We start from the raw sequence: 24,329 nt of genomic DNA, 5'->3' as shown, positions 1-24,329 counted from the left end.
ATTCACTGCACAGTGTTATATGTGTATTGTGCAATGATGAATTAAGTAAATATTAATGACACTGTATGCTTCCCATTTCCATGTAAGCCTGTAGTGTTAATATTTAATTCTGTGATGATTCGCCAGCCTACATTTGAACAGATTCACGCAGCTGTGTTGGATCACTTATATATATATATATATTATATATGCTGTCATTTTAAAAGTATGTTTTTACTCAAACCCAGTCTTCATTTCACCTGAAAACTGTGCTGTTTGTTTTCCTTCACTATTCTTCTGCAGGGTCACTGTGGGCTTCTAGTATTGTGTTCCTCATTCTTCTGTTAAACCAACAACAGCGTAGATTATGTTGCCTGCTAAACCACGCTCAAAACATCTTTGAACTGCTCTGACAACATGTTTCATGTATTATATTTCTGTCCGTAGGAATCCAAATCAATGGATTGGACTTTCAGAGGCAGACGGTGCCAACCACAAGTGCAATCACTAGCGCACATGCACAAGCCCTCCTCCAACAGGTAACGCGTGAGGCACACCACCACCACCACCACCACACGAGCACACACTTTATCTTCAGCAACTTTGTGCTCCTGTTTTTGTGGGAGGAGCAGATCATTTTGAGATTTAGTGACAGTTATTTTTTAGTTAGTTTTTTTTTTTGCACAATTGAACAAATACACAAAAATGACATTTACAGTGTAATTTAAGTAATTTACAGTGCAGGGAGAGGCTGAAAACCTAGTCGGCTTATTTGAATCCACACCTAAATAATGTTAAAATTTCACAGTGTTATAGAGAACACAAAATCAACATACAGAAAATAACATGACTACATAATATGACACAGATTAGTTTTACAATGAAATATGAAGTTTGAACAGAGGAATGTTCATCTCCACTCATATATGCACAAGCAGAAAGAGTTAATTTAAATGAGCCAGGCTCTCCTGGTGTCGCCTGGCAACAAGGCAGATTAATCAACCCTGTATGCTAATTAGCTGCTCTGCGGTTGCTCGGAAACAGATGGCCGAGAATATGCAAATCTATGCAGAATTTACATGCACTGCATAACAGTTATTTTAATTAGCATCTCAACTCTCCCCTCCCTTCCCTTCACTTTCCATGTCTCTGAAGGCTGCGGCACATTTTAAATACCCACTTTCTCACTCCCTTTTTAATTCAAATCCTCTCCCTGCCCAAAGACTGAAGGCTCATTCTCAGGAAAGCCGCTCAGGTAGCACAGAGATATAATGTTTCATTGTGTTTTCAGTTTTATGCTTTTTAAAAAATTAAACTGGTAGTTTTTGTCTGAATTAAATATTCTTTCAAATTGCTTCCAGGTAAGAGCTTCTCATTTTTTTATGATAACAATAATAATATTTAATTGATTAGCTTACATGGTCAACAATGCTCAGTTATGCCTCTAGGAAGGTTTCCTCTAAGCCCCGTCTTTGCTTCACCTCCACTAGTCTAAGTCGGAAGACTCGAGTGCTCTTCCGACCTCCGTCCAGCAGAGCGTATTGCCTCAAACCCAGCTAATGTTGGCCGGGGGACAGATTGCAGGAGTAAGTGGCCCGTTGCCTCTCTGCTTTGAGTTAAAACCAGGTTGTAGCCACGTATCTGAGGTGACACCTTAAAACATTTAACCCTGGCTGAAAAAGTGGGTGATGAAATGATCGCTTGCCCTGATTCTGTGGCTAAGGCTGGTGTCTCCTCTGCCTGTTTGCCTGTTCATCCTTGTGGTTGTTAGGCTTATGTTCAAATTCCTCCATAACAGAAATGTTTGGACATAACCTCGGTGTGTCTGTACACTCGTGATCAGGCCAATCACGTCACATTGGCTACATTTCATTTCCATGTTTCTCCCATTTACAGCTCAGGCCATGTTGTAGTTGCAGTGATCAGTCGGGTTGAATGCGGCCGCTTTTGTGCTGTGCGGGAGTAGATGTGCATGTGGGTTTGAGTTTGAAACATTACATCAACATGCTCATTTGCACTTGTGCCTGGCTCAGCTGCATGAGTCTTATCCCCATTTGCCTGTCTGGGCTCATATTAGTGTTGTCACGATAGTCAAAGTTTCAGTACTAATTTGATACCTATGTGAAAAGTTTAATTCAATGGCATTGTGACCTAATGTATTCATATGTAACGTAAGATGGTAAATCCACTTCACCATCATCTGTACGGGTGTGTACTGTCAAGTTGGCGTAATAAAAAGCTGTTAAATAGTTGTTGGCAACAGCATCAAACACTGCAGTCCACCTGTTGTTGTTAATAAAACTCAAGTGTTTTTCTTTAAGTACTTAAAGACAGATCTCATGCCAACATGCCAAGACTATTAATATAATATTACACAACTACATTATGTTTTTTTTTTTGTAAAATGTTGCTGTGGTATGATAATGGTTACCAATATGTTGGATTTTAAACTTTGCACGTGTATCAAACCCAAAACTGAGGTATCATGACAACACTAACTCATCCAATGACACTTAAGACTGAATTGTATGAATCCTACTTACTTATGTCTTTCTCTTTCCCCTTTTCCTCTCTGTAACCTCCTATATTCAGTTGACCCTGACCCCAGCACATCAGCAGCTGTTGATCCAGCAGGCACAAGCTCAGATCCTGGCTGCAGCCGTGCAGCATTCAGCTAGCCAGCAGAACAGCACCACTGGGGCCAGTATCTCAGCCTCCGCAGCCGCACCCATTACCCAGCTACCCCTGTCACAGCCAATCCAGATTGCTTCTGTAAGATCACACAATCAGCCATCAACCAGTTTTTTTTTTTTCTGCAACTCATAGAAACAATATTTTAACAAAACTTCCTGTATGTAAACTTGTAGCCCTGAATTCTTTTTTTTTTTTAATGAAGCTGACTGAATAATTTGGATACCTGAATTCTATTTTGGTTGAATTATTTTAGTTTTATTTCACCTTTGAAACAGGACTTAGTTTTTGATTAATGTTTTTTAAAAACTAAACTAATGTGGATGAAGATGTAAATCAAGATAGTTGTTATCTGGCTTTAAATTAGTTGGGTAAGGATTTTAAATCAAAATTTTCATCATTGTGAAAATTATTTGCACTGTAGGAGACATCCAGAGTTTCTGTGTTGAGTAAACAAAAATCAGGTTTAAAAACTACATTCATAAATGTACTGCATCTTATTTTAAAGGTATACTATGCGAGATTTTCCTAAAAAAAAAAAAAAAAAAAAAAAAAAAGGATAGATCCATACAAAAAAAAAACAATTAGAAGTGTGTAGTGGTGTATTTCTCCACAGAGACCCTGACCCTGCCTGTATTTTCTTATTATTTTGGTGTGTGTGGGACGCTTCTGGGTGTCAACTTTTGGACAGTGGGTGTGTAGCCCCCAGCCAATAACAGCACGCAGGGTGTGAAGTCGGGACTAAAAATGTAGCGACCAGGTTACATCGCTGTCTCCATGTCTCTCCTCTGCTCCGCTCTGCTCTATGTCTCTGTGTCGTGGATGTATAAAGAGCTGCGGGTCTGTGTGTCTGCTTTACCGAAGGCAGGGCTGATCTACACACACACAGAGCAGAGAGGCCACAGTGGACAAGATGAAGCTCTGCATTCACACAAAATCCCACAATGCGGCACCTTCCGGCAGGGTTGTGCACAGGTGTGGCCGTGTTTATTTGTGCTTTAGAACGTAACTGCCGTGAAACAATCAGAAAATAACATTTTATTTATCTGTTTCACGGCTTTGTTCTTACCAGCACTGCTCGCTCTCTTCAGTCAATCTATAGCTCGCTCAACCACCCCTGCCGCTGCCAATGCAGCATTTGCATATATTTTCCAATTATGACAAAGTTGGTTGTGATGGTGCCACAATTAAACTTTGGGTGATGAGAGCTCATAGCCACAATGCTGCGGTGATGTAATTTAGTCTGGTATATGGTGTAAACATCTATTTTTACAACATCATTCTAGAGGCCATTTGATTTGTCTTGCAGCAGCTACAGCAGCAGAATCTTGGTCTGCCTCAGTTTGTTCTCGTGCAGCCCGGTCACCCGATCGCCACATCACTGCAGCCTCAGTTCATCATCTCACAGACACCGCCTGCCCAACAAGGTAAGCGCTACAGGGGGTTGCAGTGTTTGATTTACATGCAGAATTAAGAAAAGATTTAGTTACCAAGTATGGGATTTATAATTGAAACTTTCTTTTTATCTTCCCTCCCCTGACTGTCTTTCACTCTGCAGGCATATTGCAAGCCCCGGGTTTTCTAACTCAACTACCTCAAAGCCAAGCTAACCCCCTGCCGACTCAACAAAGCATCACCCTCACAACTCAGGTTGGTAATGATGCAAGCATCTCTTTTAAACTCTGAAAAATGATGGCATTTCTTTCAGCTGTACCAGGTGTTTGAATAAAAAAACAACTTTTATAGACTGACTGTGCATTTTGTTTGACCGCATGTTAATCTCCTACATTACTGCGTTTTTATTTTCCTTCTCAGACTCTTAATCTTAATTGTAATCACATTTTGTGTTTTGCAGCCTGCAACTCCAACCCGCACAACAGCAGCCACACCTATTCAGACCCTGCCCCACAGTCAGACACCACCCAAACGGTTGGACACCCCCACTCTGGAGGAGCCTAGTGATCTGGAGGAACTGGAGCAGTTTGCCAAGACCTTCAAACAGAGGCGTATCAAACTGGGCTTCACGCAGGTGTGTGTGTGTGTGTGTGTGTGTGTGTGTAAGACTAAATACATTTGATTGATCATTAAGGGTCCAGTGATTTGTAATTCCATGTGTTTTGCTTTTGGCAAATGAACATCAGTGGATAATCTCATGTCATGTTCAGATTCTTAGGCCCTGTTCACACTTTGCATTAACATGTGTCTCCACATGTGTCTAAAGTGACCACTTGTGATCAGATCTCACTTCCCCGCTCAATATGCAAATAAACACGTACATCATTTCCGTTTGCAAAGACCAAATGTGGTGCAGAGGAGAGCAAAACTCAGTTAGGAGCAGCTGAGATTGTCACTAAAATGAAAATAGCTGATCCGCCTTAAAGGTCAGTCCACCTTTAGTGAGCCTCACCCATTGTCGCTAACTTCGGGACTAAGCCTTCTTCACTTTAATTAGCAGGTGACAGGCAAGACACGGGAACTTGGCTTAGGTCTTGTTGTAGCATTTATTCACTGACAAACACCCTAAACTGTACACACACTGCACTGCGACGTTCACAGCTGTACTGCTAACTTCATACTCTGCTCAGGTCGCCTGGCGTGAATGAGTATGTACTTCCACTTCCTCAGAGGATGTCAGTTGAGTAGGTGGTCCTTCAATGTGGCCCAGGACACATTCAGTACACTCTGCTAAAAGAATGTGGCCATATACAGCCCAGACCACCTCTGAGTGATTGGATCTCATTGTGTCCTCAATGCGCCTCGGGTGCGTTCACACCTGTACTTGTGCACTTGTGATTGGATCACCCAAGATGCATTTTAATGCTGGGTGTGAACAGGGCCTTAATGCATATAGCAATCATTAACAACATATTGGTGAGTCTTTTCCTGCAATACCTCCCTCTAGAGAACCAGAGTGAAATTGCTCATGATGCTGGTGCTTACATTATTCATATTTCTCTGTCCCTTCATTCTTGGTCCGTCTCTCCGTTTCTCTCCTTCTCACCAGGGGGATGTTGGCCTGGCCATGGGGAAGCTGTACGGAAACGACTTCAGCCAAACTACCATCTCTCGCTTTGAGGCCTTGAATCTGAGCTTTAAGAACATGTGCAAACTCAAGCCATTGCTGGAGAAGTGGCTCAATGATGCAGGTTTGTCCCTGAACCCACCCAATTGACTGCTATCGAGGCAACTGCCACGAGAGTAGTAGTGTGGGCACGGGCTGTCTATCTTTACATTACCTTGTCTTTACCTCCCTCCCCTTTCTTTGTGTCGGTGCTGTTTGTGCAGAGAACCTGACATCTGACCAGGGCCTGTCCAGCCCCAGTGCCCTGGGCTCCCCAGGCATGGGCATAGAGGGGATCAACCGCAGACGGAAGAAGAGGACCAGTATTGAGACCAACATCCGAGTGGCCTTAGAAAAAAGCTTTCTTGAGGTGAGAACAGTTAACAGTATTGACCTGATCAGAGAAAATGAACTTCCCATCAAGCAAACATTAGAGGTTAGATGTTACCTGTTGTTGTGTACCGTGCCAGCTAAAAAATGAAGCAGTTTTTGGCAATATATTGGTATATTTTCGAGAAAGTAGGATTTGAAGTAAAAAAGGAAGTTTGAAACATAATGAGCATATGAATAGAAAGTGGAGCAGTGGATTATTATTGTCAGGAAACCCCAGTTGTAGTTTGTAAGTATGTAATGTTATCATGGTATAAATCTTTGGTCATAATGTCTAACCTTTTAATAGATGTTATCTGAAATAAAAATGACATAAGCTGTGGTCATAGTGACAGAAGTAGTCTCCTTAGTGCTGACAGGGCATCTCTGGCTTCTTTGCCCTCTTCAAGCAGAACCAAAAACCTACCTCTGAGGAGATCACCATGATCGCTGACCAGCTCAACATGGAGAAGGAGGTGATTCGGGTCTGGTTCTGCAATCGCCGGCAGAAAGAGAAGAGGATTAACCCCCCGAGCAGTGGCAACAGCGGAGGAGGCAACACCCCCATCAAAACCATCTTCACACCCAGTAGCCCTTTGGTAAGGATAGACACAACTTGCTCGTAAGTGTTTCTTGAGGGATTATTTTTTAAGAAGTAAAGGAAAGATTGTCACAGGGTCACGCGTACTTGTCACACTTGTATTTGGAGGCTTGTCACGACATGTGGATATTTGTTCATTAAGCTCTTATAATTGGTTCTTTGGGCAAAGCTGCCATGACAAAAGGTTTATTATATTTGCGTGTAGCTGTAGCTAAATGACTCTAACACACATTATCTCATTCAATCCTCCCTCCTATTCTGTCGCCCAGGTGGCCAGCACAGCAAGCCTTGTGAGCAGTCCAACTATTAACACACCCACCACTCTGACTGTAAATCCAGTGATGCCTCTCACCAGCACCAGCGTCTCCAGTTTGTCTTTCACAGGTGTGTGTGCTTAACCGTATTTGCTTTTAGGAAAGTGTTAGAATTTTTAGAATTTAAGGTTAACTTTGTCGTGTTTTGTCAAATAAACCCCAATGACCCACGTTTCTCCAAAGGCACGACAGTTGGAGCCACAAACACTGCATCTGTCATCTCCACTGCACCTATGGTTACCACAGCAACCAGCTCTCCATCATTAAGCCCGTCACCAATGAGTATTCAGTCCACGACTGCAGAGAGTAAAGCTGGTGTTCATGCGCATACCGTCGTCACCCAGGCCCCGTCGTCTATAGCCACCACTTTAGGGACGGGTCAGGTGATGGTGGCGACTTCAGGGCTGTCTGCGGCGCTGCAGGGTGCCCAGTTACCCACCAGTGCCAGCCTTGCTGCTATGGCTGCTGCTGCAGGGCTCAACCCAGGACTGATGGCCCCCTCCCAGTTCACCCCAGGGTTAGTATTGGGCATGTTCAAACAGGTCCTCCAGTTATCACTTCTGTGGATTTCACTCAATTGTTCACGTCCTCTTTATTGATCAATATACTTTTGTCTGTGTGTCCAGGGGGGCCCTGCTCAGTCTGACTCCTGGTGGCCTTGGCAGTGCGCTGAGTCCTGCCCTCATGAGCAACAGCACCCTTGCCACCATCCAAGGTGTGTACCAATGTCGTGACAATACATTAACGACTTACTGTACAAATATCTTGTAGTCTGCTACAGAAATACAGTTTCATAGGTAGTCACATGGGATGGAGCAGAGCTTCCCAACCTGTTTGTACTGCAGACTGTTTTTATATTGACAAATTGGTTGCAGAAGGGCTGAGAAAAGACAGAGCAAGAGAAAGAGAGGGCAAGCTTAAAAACCAAACAAGAAGCTGATATTAACTTAGTTTGCTCTGTGTAAATATTTATTTACTAAATTTGAAGAGTACGGATAGACCTCTCAGCAACACCCAGGATGTGTCCTCACACACACTTTGTGTACTTCTGAATGGCCTGTTAGTTTATGTGCCTGTTATTCTGTTTTGGTGAAAAATCATAGAACTTCCTCAAGTCCCTCTGCAAGCCTGCAACCTGAGGGTTGGGAACCTCTGTTATGAGGACCAAACCTGACTCATTAGGAAAAACACAAATTAATGAATCAATAAATAAAATGGTGAAATAAATTCAAGAGTATATCAATGAACAAAAAGTAGATGAAATATTTCTAACACATACAAAGAAAATTAAAATCCGTCATAGGGTTATCAGGAGAAATAATTACCCTAATTATTAGTATAATGACGACAAAAATTTAATGAGGCCACCATTAATTTGCATATTGTGGACCACACCCATGAGGTTAACGCCACCGAGAAAAAATTTCATCTATGAATATAAAAAATCCTGCTGAGGTGATACGGTTTTAATGATAGAAAAACAAATCCTGCAGAAAGAAAAGTCCTGCAACGACAGTAAAAAGTGAAATAAACTCTGTGTTATTCATTTGATAACTGATATTTGATCATTTGATCATCTGATGATTCTCCACAGCTCTGGCATCGGGTGGGACGATCCCCATCACTTCTCTGGACGGTGGTAACCTGCTGTTTGCCAACACATCTGCTGGTAACACACCCAACCTGGTGACCACGCCGCTCTTCCTGAGCCCCCAGAACCTGTCGCTGCTCGCCAGCAACCCCGTCAGCCTGGTGTCCGGGGCGGGGGGGCTGCAGCTCACTGCTGATGCTCATCATCAAGCCACCACGGCTGTGCCTGTGCAAGCCTCGACCATTACCACTGCCTCCAAGGCTCAGTGAAGCCAGTCAGGCTGCATCCCGAATTAACGCCCTATTCCTCATGTCGTGCACTACTCTCATCACACCATGTAGGGAATAGGGGAGGTCGTTTGATATAGGCTCTGCGCTTCACTAACCACCCCACGTTCTTTCCATTGTATCTATCATTATTTAATCCTTTTTGCTGCCACCAAAAAGAATATGACCTCAGATGAGGTTGGGGTTGACTTTCCGTTTTATAGTTTGTTTCCCGTCTTTCTCTTTATGATTCTTGGATGTTTTTTCCACAAACAGTAGCCAGATGGACACTGTTGTCGGCCTGCCGCTCCTCATGAACCTTGACAAGTGTCCAGGAAGAAAATATCCTCGGTACCATCAAGCTGTTCACGTTTTGTATATATGTCTATTTCCAGCTCAGAATTTTCTCTGAAATACTTCTAACCAAAAACTTTAGGATTTTTCTCTTTTAAACATTCAAACTTTACTGATTTTACTACTAATTTCACAATATTCATCATCACTAATGGGGATTTGTGTGTCACCCCATCTTCAATTATCTTCTTTTGGGTTTTTTTTGACAGGCCTTGACGTAAATCATATCAAAGTTATATTTTAGAGACTTTTTTTTTTCATTTATCTTTACTGTCTGTAATTTTTTTTTACATTTTCAGAACTTTGTAAGTCTAATAAGTTAAGATTTAACTATCAATTTTTAATCGTGGTTATAAGGCTTTAAAAACAAGTAATAAGTGGCCGATACAAAGGTTATCATTGCTTTAAGGGTCGGAGGGACCAGATGTGTCTCTCCGAGTCTCTCTTTCTGGAAACACTGAGTTTTACATTTTGCCTTGGTGGCGAAGTAGCCGCCGAGCTTTTGTAATATGAAGGTGTTGGTGCGGATTATAGACACTGATAGAAAATGACTGAAAACATAACTGAGAGCTTTAATAAGAGCTGCAGACATGCAGTCCCGTGTTGGATTGAGGATTTGTTTTGGATGGTGATCCATTGGAAAAATGTACATTTATGTTTTGGGTTCAAAGGTAGAAAGTAGAAGTCTGCATGTGTTGTCTACAGCTCAGGCAGATGCTGAGAGTTCAGTAACTGCATGACCCACAAGGCTCTGTGGCTGACTGGTCTGTTTTGAGGAGGACTTGTCAGGGGGGCATGGTCATCGTACCAAATATGTGGTGGCTTTGGCTAAATGGGGTTTATTGTATTGTGTTTTTATTTTTAATAGTAGTACCGTCGTATCTACTTGTGCACAGTATCTGTACCAAAAAACTGGATTGATGAGCTGCAGTCTGCCTGTTTTGGGAGGAATGAAATTCTGTCTTTTTTTTTTTTTTTTTTTGGTCTGCAGTCATTTGACTGGCTTACGTACTTTAAGATATACCAAAAATATTTGTTAAAATAATTGCTGTGTGTAGTCAGTGTAGCTTAGTCTAGTCAATATATTTATGAGTACAGAATCTCTTCATTGTCAACAGAATATAGAAATGCAATATTTTGATGATCATTTTCCAAAGATGACCTTTTTTTTTTTAATTTGACCAAGTGTCTCATAGCTGAACGTTTAATTGGCGGCACAACTGACCAAAAACAGAGGGATTGGCTTGGTTGGAGCTTGAGAAATTAGTTTCCTTTCACTCTTAATGAATTGGTTTTTATCACTGGGGCCTCGCCCTAACGCCTGATCCTGGTTTTTTGTGAGCCGTTTGATGGCTTGTTTTCCTTTTTTTTTTTTTTTTTTTAAATCTGTTTTGGACATTTTGGTAGCAGTTTTGGACATTTCTGAAGCATAACGGAAAAGGTCTGTTTTTTGGTTTTGTACTAATATTCAGCCATAAAACAACAGCTTGAACCAAAGTGGTTTTCCTCAGTAGTTGCTGTGCCTGTCTGAGCACATAAGTTGCCGTTTATATGATCTCTACTCTGTACACTGCTGATAAATTATTTTCCTCTCCTCCCACCTCTGTCAATAACTGATATTCCTAATTTGGTGCTGCTGGATAAGGATCACAGAAACTTAGCTTTAACAACTTGCTGCTGAAGCTGCTGGTGGAGTTGAGCTGTTGAGAGGCCTGCATGCTTTCCTATAGCTTTATGACATGTTCTGTGAAAATCAGGTTTTGTGGTGTAGACTCTCCCGTACGGAGGGCTCAACTATGTAAATCCATAGCTCTGATCATCATACTACACCTCCTCTCATCACCAACATTTTGAATTAGCATATTACCAAACAAATATGCTGCTCCCCAAATCTGTCTGTGGACTAGATTTAAAACCTGCCAGATTATGTCTGAGCACTGTTCATGTGCTACACATTCAACTAAACCCCACACAACAGCATCATTGTTCTGCTACTTCCAAATAACAAAATGAATTAGCGCAGTGATTATTCAATCACTGAAACTTTAAGCAGTGAAATCTGTCCATGTTCTCCTCATGTGTACTTCTTTTCTGTTGTTGAATAATTTTGACTGAATATACCTCAGCAGCACTTAAACATAAGGTTCACCCGTAGACATTTCTGTGTATAGAACAGTGTGGAATGTATAAGTACTGTCTGGCTCGCCATTCAAAGTTTATACTGATGAACCATACATAGGATCCATACATAAAAGGACAACCTACTACTGCTATTTTCTAGTACTACTATTTATGGGGTATTTCCAGGTTTAAATATTGTTTAGAGATCCTTCTTGCCAAAGTAAAAGCCTTTCTCTTTGCAGCTCGGCAGGTGTCTGGCTGCTCATGTTGCTGGTTTCCCTGTTATTGAGGCCACGACGGGCCTATAGGACTCAGTCCTGTTCCAGTGCTGTTTGTAGTTACTTAAGAGGTGAACGCGTGCTAGTAAGATGAACCAGTTGCCATCGGCACCGTAGGATGTTACTGAAATATTTATCTGAGGAAAGACTTAAGAATTAGAGAAACGATCTTTTCTTAATTCTATACATATAAATATATATATAAACACTTGTAAGATATTCATATTTTATATTTGAACCAGTATGTTATCAAGACTGAATGTAGTGTTTATCATGCTTACTCAAAAATCTCCCCGAAATCTTCCTTTTTATTATTGCAAAATAGCAAAAAAAATTTTTTTTTTTGAAAACTGTCAAGACCAAAAAGTAAGAAAAGAAACCTGAGACCACGCCTCAGTGGCACGTGAGTCGCTGACACCTGAGTCTGTCGTGTATCGGTGAGGGAGCTCCTGACGGACAGGTCCTGTGGTTGGCAGGAGAACAGAGACTCTGAAGCATCTGATCTTAATCTTTTACTAGAGTTTTTTTTGTTGTTGTTTTTATTTTGGTTGAGTCATTGTGGACTTGATTTGCTGTGCTGTCTTTAACAATCATTTGATTTTTTTTTCTGTAATATTACTTTATGCCTTTAATTGTTTTGTATAGTGTGAGAGGGCACGATCACTGGCTTTCTTAGTTTGACAAAGAAGATTAACATTATCATTTATGCCTTATTGTTACGTAGAAGACATGAGCATTGTAGCATTATTGTTGTGTGTGTGTGTGTGTGTGTGTGTGTGCGTGTGTGTGTGTGTGTGTGTGTGAGCTCACCCGGTGCATTGTTTTCACTGAAACAAATACAGTGTACTCGGGGCATTTTGGAGTGTGGGATGATTACGTTGCTACCTATGTTTTTTAGGTGTGACTCAGACAGGTTGACGATACCTGTGAAAAAAAGCTTTACTAATAATTCCAGCAGGTGGGTGTGTGTATGTATGTATGTGTGTGTGCGTGAGTGTCTTAAAAAGAGAGAATAGAGAGGGCAGTCTGCAAAGCATTATGGTGCATTTTTCCCATCTTCAAGCAGGTGTTTATGAGTGATTTCTTTAAAAAAAAAAAGAAAAAAAAAAAGTTGAGACATGAGTACTTATATTTGTTTAAAGTTCTCTACTGGTTAACAAAAGCCTCTGGCCACTGCTGAGCCAGTTTGTGGTTAATAATGGTAAAACAACAGTTTGTGGTCATAGTCTTGACTGTTTCATCTCTACTTATCTTACTCGCTGTCTAACTGTTGATCTACTTGGCACTGGCTTGGCTGTAACGCTTTAGTTTCATTTTGTGATCCAGAGATTTCAAGATGCTCTTGTGGATCAGTCACACGTCAAGTTGTAGTAATGTTGACCCACCACACTGGTTTGCTAGTTTTTAACGTTGATAAGAGGAAGTGTGGAGCACCAGTAAGGCAAAAGGAGCTGTTGTATACCTCATTTCTAACTCAAGACTGAGTGAAACCTGCTTTAATCTACTTAAGAAATAAGAAAAAAAAAATATTTTAAAAAAAATCACAAAAAAAAGACAAAAATACACAAACTTGTGTCATTGGAGAAGCCCGTTCACACCTGTACTTAGTGAAAGGTTGTGGATAAAAGCCACCACCAGGGGGAGACACAATACATACCAGTACTCATGAATGTCTGCTTGCTTTCTCTCACAATTTGGTGTTCTTATGCTGCACACTGATGTATTTCAGCATTGTATAGAAATTATTAGTTGAAACTTGAGATGAATATTTTTATTTAGTGTGTGTTTTAATGCTTTCTGTACATTCAGTTTAAAAGATTTCCCCTTCTGAAAAGATGCTTTCTGTTTCATAAATGGACCCATGTTTGAACATTGATTTTTTTTTTTTTCTAAGTTTGACAATCCTGCTTTAGTTTTTTTTTTTTTGTTAATTTACACTCCACCAAGTACTGGTGTGTTACGTGTCTTCCCAAACGACGGTGCGCTGGCACAGCCCGCTCTCGCTTTCCTATGGTAACAACATTAACCAAAGACTTCTAACTGATTGTATATGAACGGCACCGTCTCTCACCCATCCCTGCCTCACTGCTCAGCATCTAATCCCGGCTGCACGCTCTCATCCGAGTCCTCTCACCTCCCTTCCACCCCCCAAACCCCCACACTCCTCCCTCTCCTCCCCTCTCGGAAACACTCAGTCCGGTCTGTGCAGCGGTTTCAGTGCCTGTGGGCGGGGATTGGAGGAGGGGAGGGGGGGGTTGAACAGGGCTGAGCGGGCTTCTCCGACAGACATGTAAACGAACCAATCTGGTGGTAGCTGGGTGATGTTTGTTAATACACACTGAGGGTAAATCCTGTGCACACTGTAAATGCTCAGGACTCAATGTCTGTCTGTCTGTCTTGAGCACTGTTGCTAGGATCCACTTTTCTCCCATCCGCTGTCTCTCTCTCTCTCAAGGACTGTGGTGAAAATGCTGTTCCCGCCTCTCACAGTGCGTCTGTCTCCTCCTCATCTGTACACTGTAGTCCCCGGACATAACCCTGTTGTCTCCAGGAATACACATCCTGCGGTTGCTAGATTTCACTGCTGTGTCTCCCTCCCTCCCCTCCTCCTTCCTCTTCCTCTTCTACTCTCTCCTTTGACATCATCTCTTCACTACAGACTCTTTATCAGCTGTGACACTATGCATCATGGTCCTTCACTCTGCATGGACTGTGTCCCTCCGGCTCAGACCTCTGGCCGACGGGCTTCAGTGACACTTTGTTTAATGCTTTACTCCAAGTGAGGTTGTAGGACCTCACAAGCGCTATCCCAAAGCAAAAATCCAAATATTTAACTTTTGACAAATGCAGATACCAAAGATCTCTCTCTGTCCTGTGTCTCTTGTCTTTCTCTCTCTCTGTTTTTCTCTTCCTTCCACCCTGCAGCATGTGTATTAAGAGACAAACCCAGCACTGGCTTTAGTCCTAGCCTCAGTAATTCCAAAGCTTAGATGTATATTTTGGTATATTTCTGAGAAAAACTTACGTGAAAAAAATGTCTGTTTCTCGTTTGTTTGTTGTAATCTCTTTTTCCTGTCACAGCATGGAACTAATTGCAGAACTGTCTTACTCTTGGTAGGTTAAAGATATAGTATTTTTGTATGTTTTTGGGTGTGTCATGTGTGTGATATCAGTTCACAGCCCAAGTGACCATGGCTTTTATCAAGAGATAAAAATGAGGAAAAAAAAAAAAAAAAGGACGCCAACCATGTACATATTACGTCTGTGTATCTCAAGAAATGCATTCTGTAAAACATTTAACTACTCACGTTGGAAGCTTGGGCTCATCTAAAGGAATGTGTCCCTGTTTTTTCTCCCTTTTCTTATTCTGCAGTCTAATAAGAATTAACTTCCCGGAGCTCTAATGTAAAGAGTTCTGCTTTCCATCATGGACTATAATAAAACAGAGGGACACTGCTCTGATCTGACTACAAACTCCCCCCCCTCCTCCTCCCTCCCGCCTCCAGTCATGGCGGCATAGAACTGAAAGATTGTGTAGGAGTTTTAAGTATGTGAATCAGGATACATAGTAGATTTTGATGCATTTGTCTGCTGTATTTTTGTTTTGTTTTGTTTTTATACACATATAAAGATAATCTTTTACTGTAAATGTACAGTTCTCTTTTGTTGTAAACATCATTAAACCATTTTCAAGTGTTTTGACATGTGCTTTGACTTTTATTGGGAGTCAGTTTACACGATGAAGCACACCGGTGTGATTATTTACGGCAGGAACAGTAGCCAGAAAATGTATTAGTTTAAAATATTAGTTTTAAACTTTGGAAAACAAGATTTTTTTTTTGCTTTCTTGCTCTCATATCTGTTCGTTAAGTATGGATCTTAGCTTAGCATTTCTTTTTCTTTCTTTATTGACTTATAATCAATTCCAGGTTCTTTTAACAAAATGATTATATACAAAATACTCATCAGTCTGCAGAAGAACAGTAAAAAAAGCCTGAGTTAGAGGGAGTTATTGTTCATACAAAGATTTTAAACAAAAAAACCCAGGTATTAATAGTTTTCACAGCCTTTGTATTACAGGAAAATTGAATCAATGTAGTTTGACCTCCTTTGTGAAAACCAACAAATTAGATTCTTAATGTTAATTTGCTTTTATAAATAAGAAAATTAGCCAATAAAGCCAAAAGATTTGTAATATATAGCTGTGAATTGAATTTAGAGTTATCTTTTTTTGGCCCAAATTAATTCCTTCATATTGAATACGATAAGGAGCTACAGAGAGAAAGTGCAGGTTTATATGATGGGTGCCATTAGCTATAGTCGCCCAAAGTCACATTTGAGTTCGAGGCGCTGCACAGTGGCAACCCACTGCTCCTAGTACATAGGATGTGTTAAATGAAGAGATCGAATTTCACTGTTCACAACTTTATGTGTGGCAAATAAAGTACCTTAACCTTTACCTTGATTGGACACATTTTTATACATGAAGAAAGAGTAAAAACGGGGATTTTAATGTAAAAATGTAAATTTATTTATTTATTTTAACAAACATTTGGCTTATGGAGATAATTAATCCAGAGACACAGGCTTAGAACTGGGAAAATGTATTATTAATTGTATTATTTTTTAGTTTTAGGGCAGTTGCTATTACAGGACAGGTTCACAATATTTCAAGTCTGCCCTAAAACAACAGTCAGGTGTCCGTATGAACATTGAAACATGTTTTGCTCACAGTAATCATTCCTCCTGCTCATACTGACCATTAAAAGATTATTTCCTAATGCACTTTCAATGTAAGTGATGGGGCACAAAATCCGCAATCCACGTTTCATTCAAATAGAATTTAAATGTTTATCTGACACTAATATGAGGCTTTATCAGTCTGAGTGAGTCAAATCAGATGAGTGTCACAAAAAAGAAGCTGGTTATATTCACCTAGTTATATTCCAGCTACAGAAATCTGATATCTTACTTCTTTTTGTACTTATTTCTGTTTTGAAGATATTTCCAGAGGCTTAAATAAGAAAATATTCATATTTTAAATAAGTTTTAACCTGTTTCCCAAAGGTCACTCAATAGTAGTGCTTTAATATACTGTTTTAAAAACTCTTTTTCTCTCAGAAATTTGGTCTTGTTATTTATTTTTATTTATCTGTCTTGCACTATTATTTACTGTCCACTTTGGCCCCAGAGAAATGTCCTTTCATTCTGCTATATGTATGGTTTGAATGACAATAAACTTGAACTTGATTGATTTAAAAAAAGTTAGTCTTTTTAAAGCCAAGCTTTTCCAAGCGTTTCCTCCTGATTATAGTCTCTATGCTAAGCTAAGCTTTTTTATTGCCTCCCACCAGCTCTAAATCCATACGGATTATCACAGACACAAACAACACATGAGAGGAGTTGACTGTCTCACATAACAGCAAGAAATATTAAACTATTCCTGATTGTAGATGAGAACTCAGGAGTTTACAGCAGAGTTAAGAGCGCTCTCTTGGGATACGAGTGACCATGCAGAAAATCACTAAGGATTTGGCCGTGGAGCAGAGGTACTGGGCACCAAAGTTTCAAAGGGATCCATATCCCTCTCCTCGGCTGGGGTAGACTGTGGAGAAGAGAGACAACATTACAGTTCTGCATTGATAAGTAGTTTTCTACCCTGTGACATCAGCAGGGGGAGACCCATCGTCTATTGCATTTGCTTTGAGGAATCTGTTTTTTTTTCTCTAAAGCTTAATGTTTTATGTCATGAAAGTGTTAAACAATTCAATCAGCTGTTTTTTTGTAATGAAAACCTGTAGACTTTTGTCCCTTGATGTCACGTGTTTGGCTATTGTGTTAGATATAGTTAAAATAAAAAGACACTTGTCTAAGTCCTGCAATACTCAAGAGGTTCTTCACCACAAAGTATGAATACTTAATCATGCAAATAATCCTCTTTTCTAGCTTCCTCCTAACAAGATACGCGTCATTCTGGATTCTAAATGCATCCTTCACAGCACAATGATGCTAATGTTTTCAGTCTTTTTTACAATCTGAGATCAAAAGATTTTTATGGTTCGTCCATCAACACCAAATTAGTGATGGACCCTGGATTCATGTGGTATTTATATCCCCATATCCCCAGGTATTATATCTCATATGTGATTCTTGCTACACTACACATACTGTCTAGTATATCTTGCTGTTTCCTTTTATTTTCACCATATCCCACAGTTTAAAAAGTTTATTTTTGTTTGACAGTAATTCCCATGTGAGTGAGTTAATAACCTTACCTCAGTTCTCTTTTTCTTGGCAGCTTTTTTCTAGAGATAAAATGCAAGATGTTGATTGACAGTTTAGCGCCAGAACAGATGAGAAGGTGAAAAATCTTTATCAACAGAAGTAGTGTCATACCTTTCTTTTTGATGTTTCAAGCACCTGGTAAGCATCGGCATCCTTCGGTCTCTCAAGTTCCTACAGGGGAAAAAAAGACAATAATAAATACAATAAATAAATACCCCACAGTAGAGCCACAGTTAAACATAATTTGGTCATGAAATTGTGTAAGAGTCCTCCTTACCTGGTAAATTCCACCATTAGCATCCTGTTTGATTCAGTGAAAAATACAGAAAGTGAACTGAAATAAACTTGAAATGCACATATCCAAGTATACACACACATTTTATATCAGCCAATAACAGTCAACAAAGTCATAATGAGAAAATTAAGTGAGGTTGAAAAACATAAACACTTACCGGCACTTTAACATCTTCAGATGGGGGGTAGGAAAACTAAACAGAACAAACACTTTATAAATGAACAGGTATGTTATTTCAGGTCTGTTTAATCTATCAATTGTTGACTAATTGTTTAGTCTATTAAGCCAATTAATTGATTAGTCAACATAAAATTAATAACCAATTAGTTTTATAATTGTTCAATTGATAAAAAAGTCATTTATTGAGCAAAAATGTGAAACATTTGCTGCTTATTATTGTAAATTAAATGAATTTGGTCTTTGGACAGTTTGTCTGACAAAAAATATTTTATAGACTAAGCAAATAACCAAAAAAGCAAAGTTTTGTAAAAAAAATTAATCATTTTAATTAGGACCTATACAACAATTTTTTTACTCTGTCTGATCAACAGACAAAAGACGTAAAGCTTGTTCATTTTCAATAATGTAAAAAAGAAGAAGAAATTTTCACATATTCACATCTGAGAAGTTGTAACCAAAAAAATGTCCTTTTAGTTGTTGAATGAAGAGTAAAACTAAATAATTAATCAACTAATCATTCCAGTACAGATATCTTTGCGTTCCCTGAGGCCGGATGTGCTTGTGCTACAACTCACCTTTTCTCTAAAGAAGAAAACAGTGGCAGTGATGCAGTAAACCATCAGGATTGCATCCAGGAAATAGCAGATGACCAGGTCATTAAAAAAAGGCTCTGCAGGACAAACAGGGGAGAGAATTATTCTACTGCAGGCAGACGTGGGGGGTAACTAACCTCTGTACTTCAATACATTTTTGAGGTTCTTCAGTATTTCTGTTTTGTGAGACTTTTCTTCCACTACATACATTTCGGAGAGAAACCACAGATCTGACAGATGTAAATAGTGGTTTGCAGATTCCGATTTGATAAGGTAAGACTTTATGTCCATGTTACAGCCGCACAAGAGACAGTCAAAGACAGCAATGAGTTACGCTACATAAATGAATTGTGCAAATATTTGTGTGAATATGTTTGTGTGAAATTGAGTTTACTATTGCAACGCTGAACTGAAATCATTATTGAGGTACAGGTAGATAAGGTAGAATAGCCTTACTTGTTTTCAGTGTTGAAATATTTTTAATTTTGGAGATAACTTTATTCATTTGATTAAATTCTTATATAAAAAAATCCCTCTGCACGACTATTACAAATAAATTGCTCTCCCCTAGTTTCAGTTTATTGAGGAGTACGAGACAGGATTGTCCCTTACATCCAAACCTGTTCTCATTGGTCATAGAGCCCTTTGCAGAATCTATTGACAGCTTCACTTCAACAGATTCATGTAACAATATATCACTTTACACAGATGACACCTTGTTGTATGTCACCCAGCCTGGCATTAGCATTCCAGTTATCCTTAAATTGTAAATTAATCGATTCAGGCGTTCTCTGGATCAGCTGGACCAAAAGCAAATTGATGACTGCACGATTACAAGATTTGTTTTCGTTAAAACAATTTAACAAAATAACAATTTCCCTTTGAAGATTCTTTTGAATCCTTTACTAATTTCTCTTCTTTTATTGGGCAAAGTCAGTGCTGTGAAAATTATATTATTATATTATTTCTTCAGCTATTGCACCTCTTTTAGAGTCTGCCCCCATATATTTCTACACAAATCATCATTTAATCAGATGGACTCAGTCATCCTCTTGTTTCTCTGGAACCATAAGAGTCATAGAATTAATAATAAAATTGGTGATATCTGAAGAAGAATTTTGTGGACCCAATATGTGCAGCCAATTTTGGAAAGGCCTCACCCTCTGTTATTGATATTTTTTTATGAATCACAAATATAGTATTATATTTATATGATGTTCTACAGTCTGTTAACCCTCCATCTATGATTATACACGTTAAGACGGGCTGGCAGAGTGAACTGAGATCTGTTTAAAATCATCCACAGACTTCAATACTCAGACACTAAACCATACAAGATATTTTCTGAGATCTCATCATGTGACGAATGTAGTCTGCAAGAAGCTAATTTACTTCACAGTTTGGTGCTTTAAAACTGCTGACCTGAGATGTTTATGTTACTCTATGTTTGCTTGATAATCATACAAATTTTTTTTTGGTATGTAAGAATTAACAATCAAATGCAAAAAGACACAACAACAGCTTGTCTCCTAAAGCTTAATTACAACCAAAAACTCATTCTTATGTACTACAAGAAGAAGGAGGTCCCCACAGTCCACTTAGTGGCTTAATGAGTTGATCAATATCCAGGTTTTTGCTCAAGGACAGACTATCACAGTTTAATAAGATCTGACAGCCTCTTACTGTTGATCCAAAATCTCAACATTAATCTTCAATGACCACCTGAAAGAAGTCTTATTGGTTTTTTCCCACCAGTTTTATTTATTTGCTTGTTTTTCCCTTTTCGCCAGAGCTGGTTTGGGGAGGTAAGAGTGTGTGTGTGTGTGGCAGCAGAGGGGCGAGGGTTGTATTTTTTGGCACAAAAAAAGCATAATCAGAAATACTGTTTTTTGAAAAAAATCTGGTTGAACGAAAAATAACTTTTAGGGGTTTTCTTAATTGATGTTTTAACTCTTCACATGTTACAGCAGCAAGAAACAGGCTGAGTGGAAACAGATAAACAACTGTATAAAGTAAACAAATAAAATAAACTTAGGTATATGTATAAATAAGGAATATAATATCCATAAAAAATATTCAACATAAGGAAAATATCACTGATGTTGGGTACAAATCTAGTTTTTGTTTGTGTATCTTTCATCCTGTAGTGAAAAATGATGTACCGCTATCTTAAACTTTGGAGGATTTCATTACTGATGCTTCAACTCTTTTGTTCACTTTGTTAATTTTCTTGTCAATACTTGTTTCTTTTTGCTTCGGTAAAACTGTGAATGTAAACACTTTTACTTGTAAGATAGTTCAATATAAGACTCACATGTTACAGCAGCACAAGAGACACGCTATACAGATAATGTACTATTTGAATTATACAAATACAGTAAAACTAAACTAAATAACAAATTATGATAATTATATTTAATACATTACAATACCTCAGACTGTACCAATGAGTTGTGCAAATACAGTATATATATCCAGAAAGAATGAGTCTGATGATGAAGAAACAAGTAGCTATATTGTATGTACTATATATTATATAAATATGGCTATATGTATAAGTATGAATAATAAATACTATAAAGATTGAAATATATGGAAATATATACAGAGATATTATATATAATATGTAATAGGTGTGCACTATATATAATATAATGCATGTTAAATAATGTCTGATATTTTTATAGTAATAGAAATAGAAAGAATATTGTGATAAGCTGTGTTATATACTATAAAATATAGTACATAAAGAATATAATAATGTTATATGTTATAATGTAATGTTTCATGGTGGAATATTTATGATTTGTTACAATACTGGATGTAAGAGGAGTTAAGTGTTTCACTTCTCTCTGCAGCTGTAAAAAGTAGGGCCTCAGCATATGTGTGTGAATGTGTGTGTGACTCTGTTGCACGACATACAGGATATCCACTCAGCAACATGGGATGGAAAATAACAACATACTGAGGCACATGAGAGAATTGAGCAAGTCCTCCTCAAACAGGAAATAAGAAACTATCTGCAGTTGAGGACTTTAAGCGTCTTCCTGTCAGCACGATAGGTTGCTCTGTGGTTTTGATGAGACTCATTTATCTCAATGTGCGGTTGGAAAAGAAGCCATGTTGTGAGAACGTAGCCGGTGGTGGTGATTCATTGGGGCTATAACTTCCTTCATCTAATCTTGATGATCTAAAGTTGCAACATTTCTCCTAGGTTATTTTTATACTTCAAAATTCTGCAATTAGTATTACTGAACAGGGGAGAAAACTGAAGGTCCACTGTGCTGATGTTTCCCAAAAACTCTTCAGCTCACCTTTCATTTGTGCTTTATCTTGTTTTTCATTTTTTTATACATAAATTGTTAATTTGTAGAAAATTGTTCGGGTTGGTAACTCTTTTATAAAATCTATAATATCTTTTATCTATTCGCTTTCATATTAAGAGTGAGTTGAGCTGAGAGTGGTATCAATCTTCTCATCTAACTTGCAGAAACAAAGTGATTAAGTGTATTTTCCAAAATGTCAAATGTTCCTTTACACATGGTACTAAGTAGCAGTCTGCCAGTGGGTGTGTTGATTTAAATGTATGCATTTTTAAATGTGTGCAGCCAAACTCTGTTCACAAATTTTTATTTTTTCATTCTAAAGTTTTAAATACACCAAAATGTCAGGTTGAATTTTGGGGAAACGTGTGTATAATAATGCACAAGAAATCTAGAATATTTTCACATGCTGCAGCCATAAAAACCTGGGTTTGTATATTTCACTCAGTGTAAACATAATTACTTCACGAAAGAGCTGGAACAAGATAATACACAATCAATATATTGTCAGTCGTCAAACTTTAAAGCCACTTAACAGGGAAACTGTATGCTGAGGGGTTAGGGATGTTGTTTTCTTCAAGCTAACATGTAGCACATTGCCTGATCAATACTGAGTGATTATTGCTTACTTGGCCTGGTGTTTTGACATGTCTCAGTATATCGCAGGATAGAATATCATCTGTAAATAAATGAAGCAATCCTGCCGTTCAAAAGGTCAGGAGGTTATGAGCATGCAGCAGAGTAAGTAAATATTTGAATATGTTCTTCGCAGCAACGATCCTTCGTAGTGTGTTTTTCAGCTGCAGAAGATCTGACGTTTTATCTTCTTACTCTGGAAAACTAACAGTGAAAATTCACCATCAGTGTTTTCATACGCAGTATAATGTCTGGAGGGAGATTATTTATTTATGCACATGCTTCCCTTCATCATGATGAATCTGACTGAAATACATGACAGGACTTGAAAGTGTTTTTGATCATTATGAATATTTTTTTTTCACAAACCCCACTAACTACGACATGAAGCAGAAAACCTGGGAAACATCAAATGCACACAAACTTCTGCCGATGAAAACTCAAACGTCTCAAGTTAAACCCAAAGGAAAGAAAATTATTTTACATTTCATTCTTCATTGATACAGAGTAAGAAGAAAATGTACATTCTTATATTCTACGGTTATTATAATAACCAACGTGCCGCTGCTGTGTGGGAAGTTTCAGAGCTAAAAGGTTTTGTGCATTGAATTGATTAATAATTGACTATAATTTTCCATCACTGGTTCCTATGTTCCAAATATAGACAATCATCTTCATGATATTAGAATGGAAACTTTACAAAGTGGATGACTGTGAGGATGACTATTACAAAATGCTTTCCTCTCTGCTATTTTGTTTTGCATAAATCAGCAAGGTGATTCACTCTTTCCTTTATTTAAATATCCAAAAAGTGAACAAAGAAAAAAGTAAAACTTCATTTTAAGGGTTGACTGCTCTCTCGACTGCCGATTATCTGAGCAGCGAGGGCCTGTGTTACGAAGGACAACAAAGATTTCCGTAAAGATGTTAGAGTTTAGTTTTACTAAATAAATTCAGCATCATTCTTATAACACCTGCAGACTCCCTTCCAATACCAACCAGCTGATATACATTTCTTTTTCCATGTGTGCAAACATTTCAGGCCTTTTATCAAACTCAGTAAAGTGAATAAGATTAGAATCAAATGGCTGCTTTAGATCTGCATCGCTTACCTGAACAGGATACAGGCACCACGAGCCCAAACAGCACAAACACACCTGTCCTCAGTGTGTTCATGGCTCTCCCTCCTTGTTTCTTTCTCTCTCCGTCTGTAGAAACGTTCTTTCTTTCTTTACCTCCTGGTTGCTTTCGGTTGCCTCACTTTTATCTTTTTTTTCCACCCCACTCTGATCAGAGGAAGTGGCTGAACTGAGTAGCTGCCAATGGACTGAGACTTGGTTGTGTGTACTTCAAAGCATCGTACAAGCTTCAACACCCACAGTAACGCTCAGT

The 24,329-nt window shown here is 38.8% G+C and overlaps 2 protein-coding genes across 11 annotated transcripts in view; one reads left to right on the top strand and one right to left on the bottom strand.

Annotated features, from left to right (window-relative positions):
• pou2f1b (POU class 2 homeobox 1b) overlaps positions 1–15,327 on the top strand; it is a 23,005-nt gene extending 7,678 nt beyond the window's left edge. For 2 of the 10 annotated variants that reach the window (XM_044364970.1, XM_044364976.1), the window contains exons 3-15: positions 427–518; positions 1,470–1,565; positions 2,572–2,751; positions 3,980–4,097; positions 4,229–4,320; positions 4,526–4,699; positions 5,675–5,816; positions 5,947–6,101; positions 6,511–6,699; positions 6,971–7,085; positions 7,199–7,532; positions 7,642–7,730; positions 8,610–15,327. In XM_044364970.1, coding sequence (XP_044220905.1) covers positions 427–518; positions 1,470–1,565; positions 2,572–2,751; positions 3,980–4,097; positions 4,229–4,320; positions 4,526–4,699; positions 5,675–5,816; positions 5,947–6,101; positions 6,511–6,699; positions 6,971–7,085; positions 7,199–7,532; positions 7,642–7,730; positions 8,610–8,875 — 2,042 coding nt within the window. In that variant the 3' untranslated portion in view covers positions 8,876–15,327. The remainder of the gene's footprint in view (positions 1–426; positions 519–1,469; positions 1,566–2,571; positions 2,752–3,979; positions 4,098–4,228; positions 4,321–4,525; positions 4,700–5,674; positions 5,817–5,946; positions 6,102–6,510; positions 6,700–6,970; positions 7,086–7,198; positions 7,533–7,641; positions 7,731–8,609) is intronic. The other 8 variants (XM_044364977.1, XM_044364979.1, XM_044364971.1 and 5 more) reach the window with 7 other exon arrangements.
• On the bottom strand, positions 14,769–24,329 carry cd247l (CD247 antigen like). The gene is made up of 7 exons (XM_044364982.1): positions 24,050–24,329; positions 18,961–19,055; positions 18,363–18,398; positions 18,188–18,211; positions 18,022–18,081; positions 17,901–17,930; positions 14,769–17,230 (listed from the first exon to the last, which is right to left on the bottom strand). Exons 1-7 carry the CDS (start codon positions 24,111–24,113, stop codon positions 17,150–17,152), a joined length of 390 nt encoding a protein of 129 aa, XP_044220917.1. The 5' UTR covers positions 24,114–24,329; the 3' UTR covers positions 14,769–17,149.

The sequence above is a fragment of the Thunnus albacares genome, chromosome 11 (assembly GCF_914725855.1).
Source record: "Thunnus albacares chromosome 11, fThuAlb1.1, whole genome shotgun sequence".
NCBI classification, from domain to species: domain Eukaryota; kingdom Metazoa; phylum Chordata; class Actinopteri; order Scombriformes; family Scombridae; genus Thunnus; species Thunnus albacares.
Note: the sequence above shows the minus strand (reverse complement) of the source record. Positions and strands in the feature narration are given on the sequence as shown.

Bases quoted from the DNA above. Each gene is read 5' to 3' on its own strand.
- cd247l (XM_044364982.1), bottom strand. From the start codon at position 24,113: ATGAACACACTGAGGACAGGTGTGTTTGTGCTGTTTGGGCTCGTGGTG. The intron at 19,056-24,049 runs GTAAGCGATGCA...TTTGTCCTGCAG, and splicing joins GGTGCCTGTATCCTGTTCAG to AGCCTTTTTTTAATGACCTG. The intron at 18,212-18,362 runs GTAAGTGTTTAT...TGAATCAAACAG, and splicing joins CTGAAGATGTTAAAGTGCCG to GATGCTAATGGTGGAATTTA.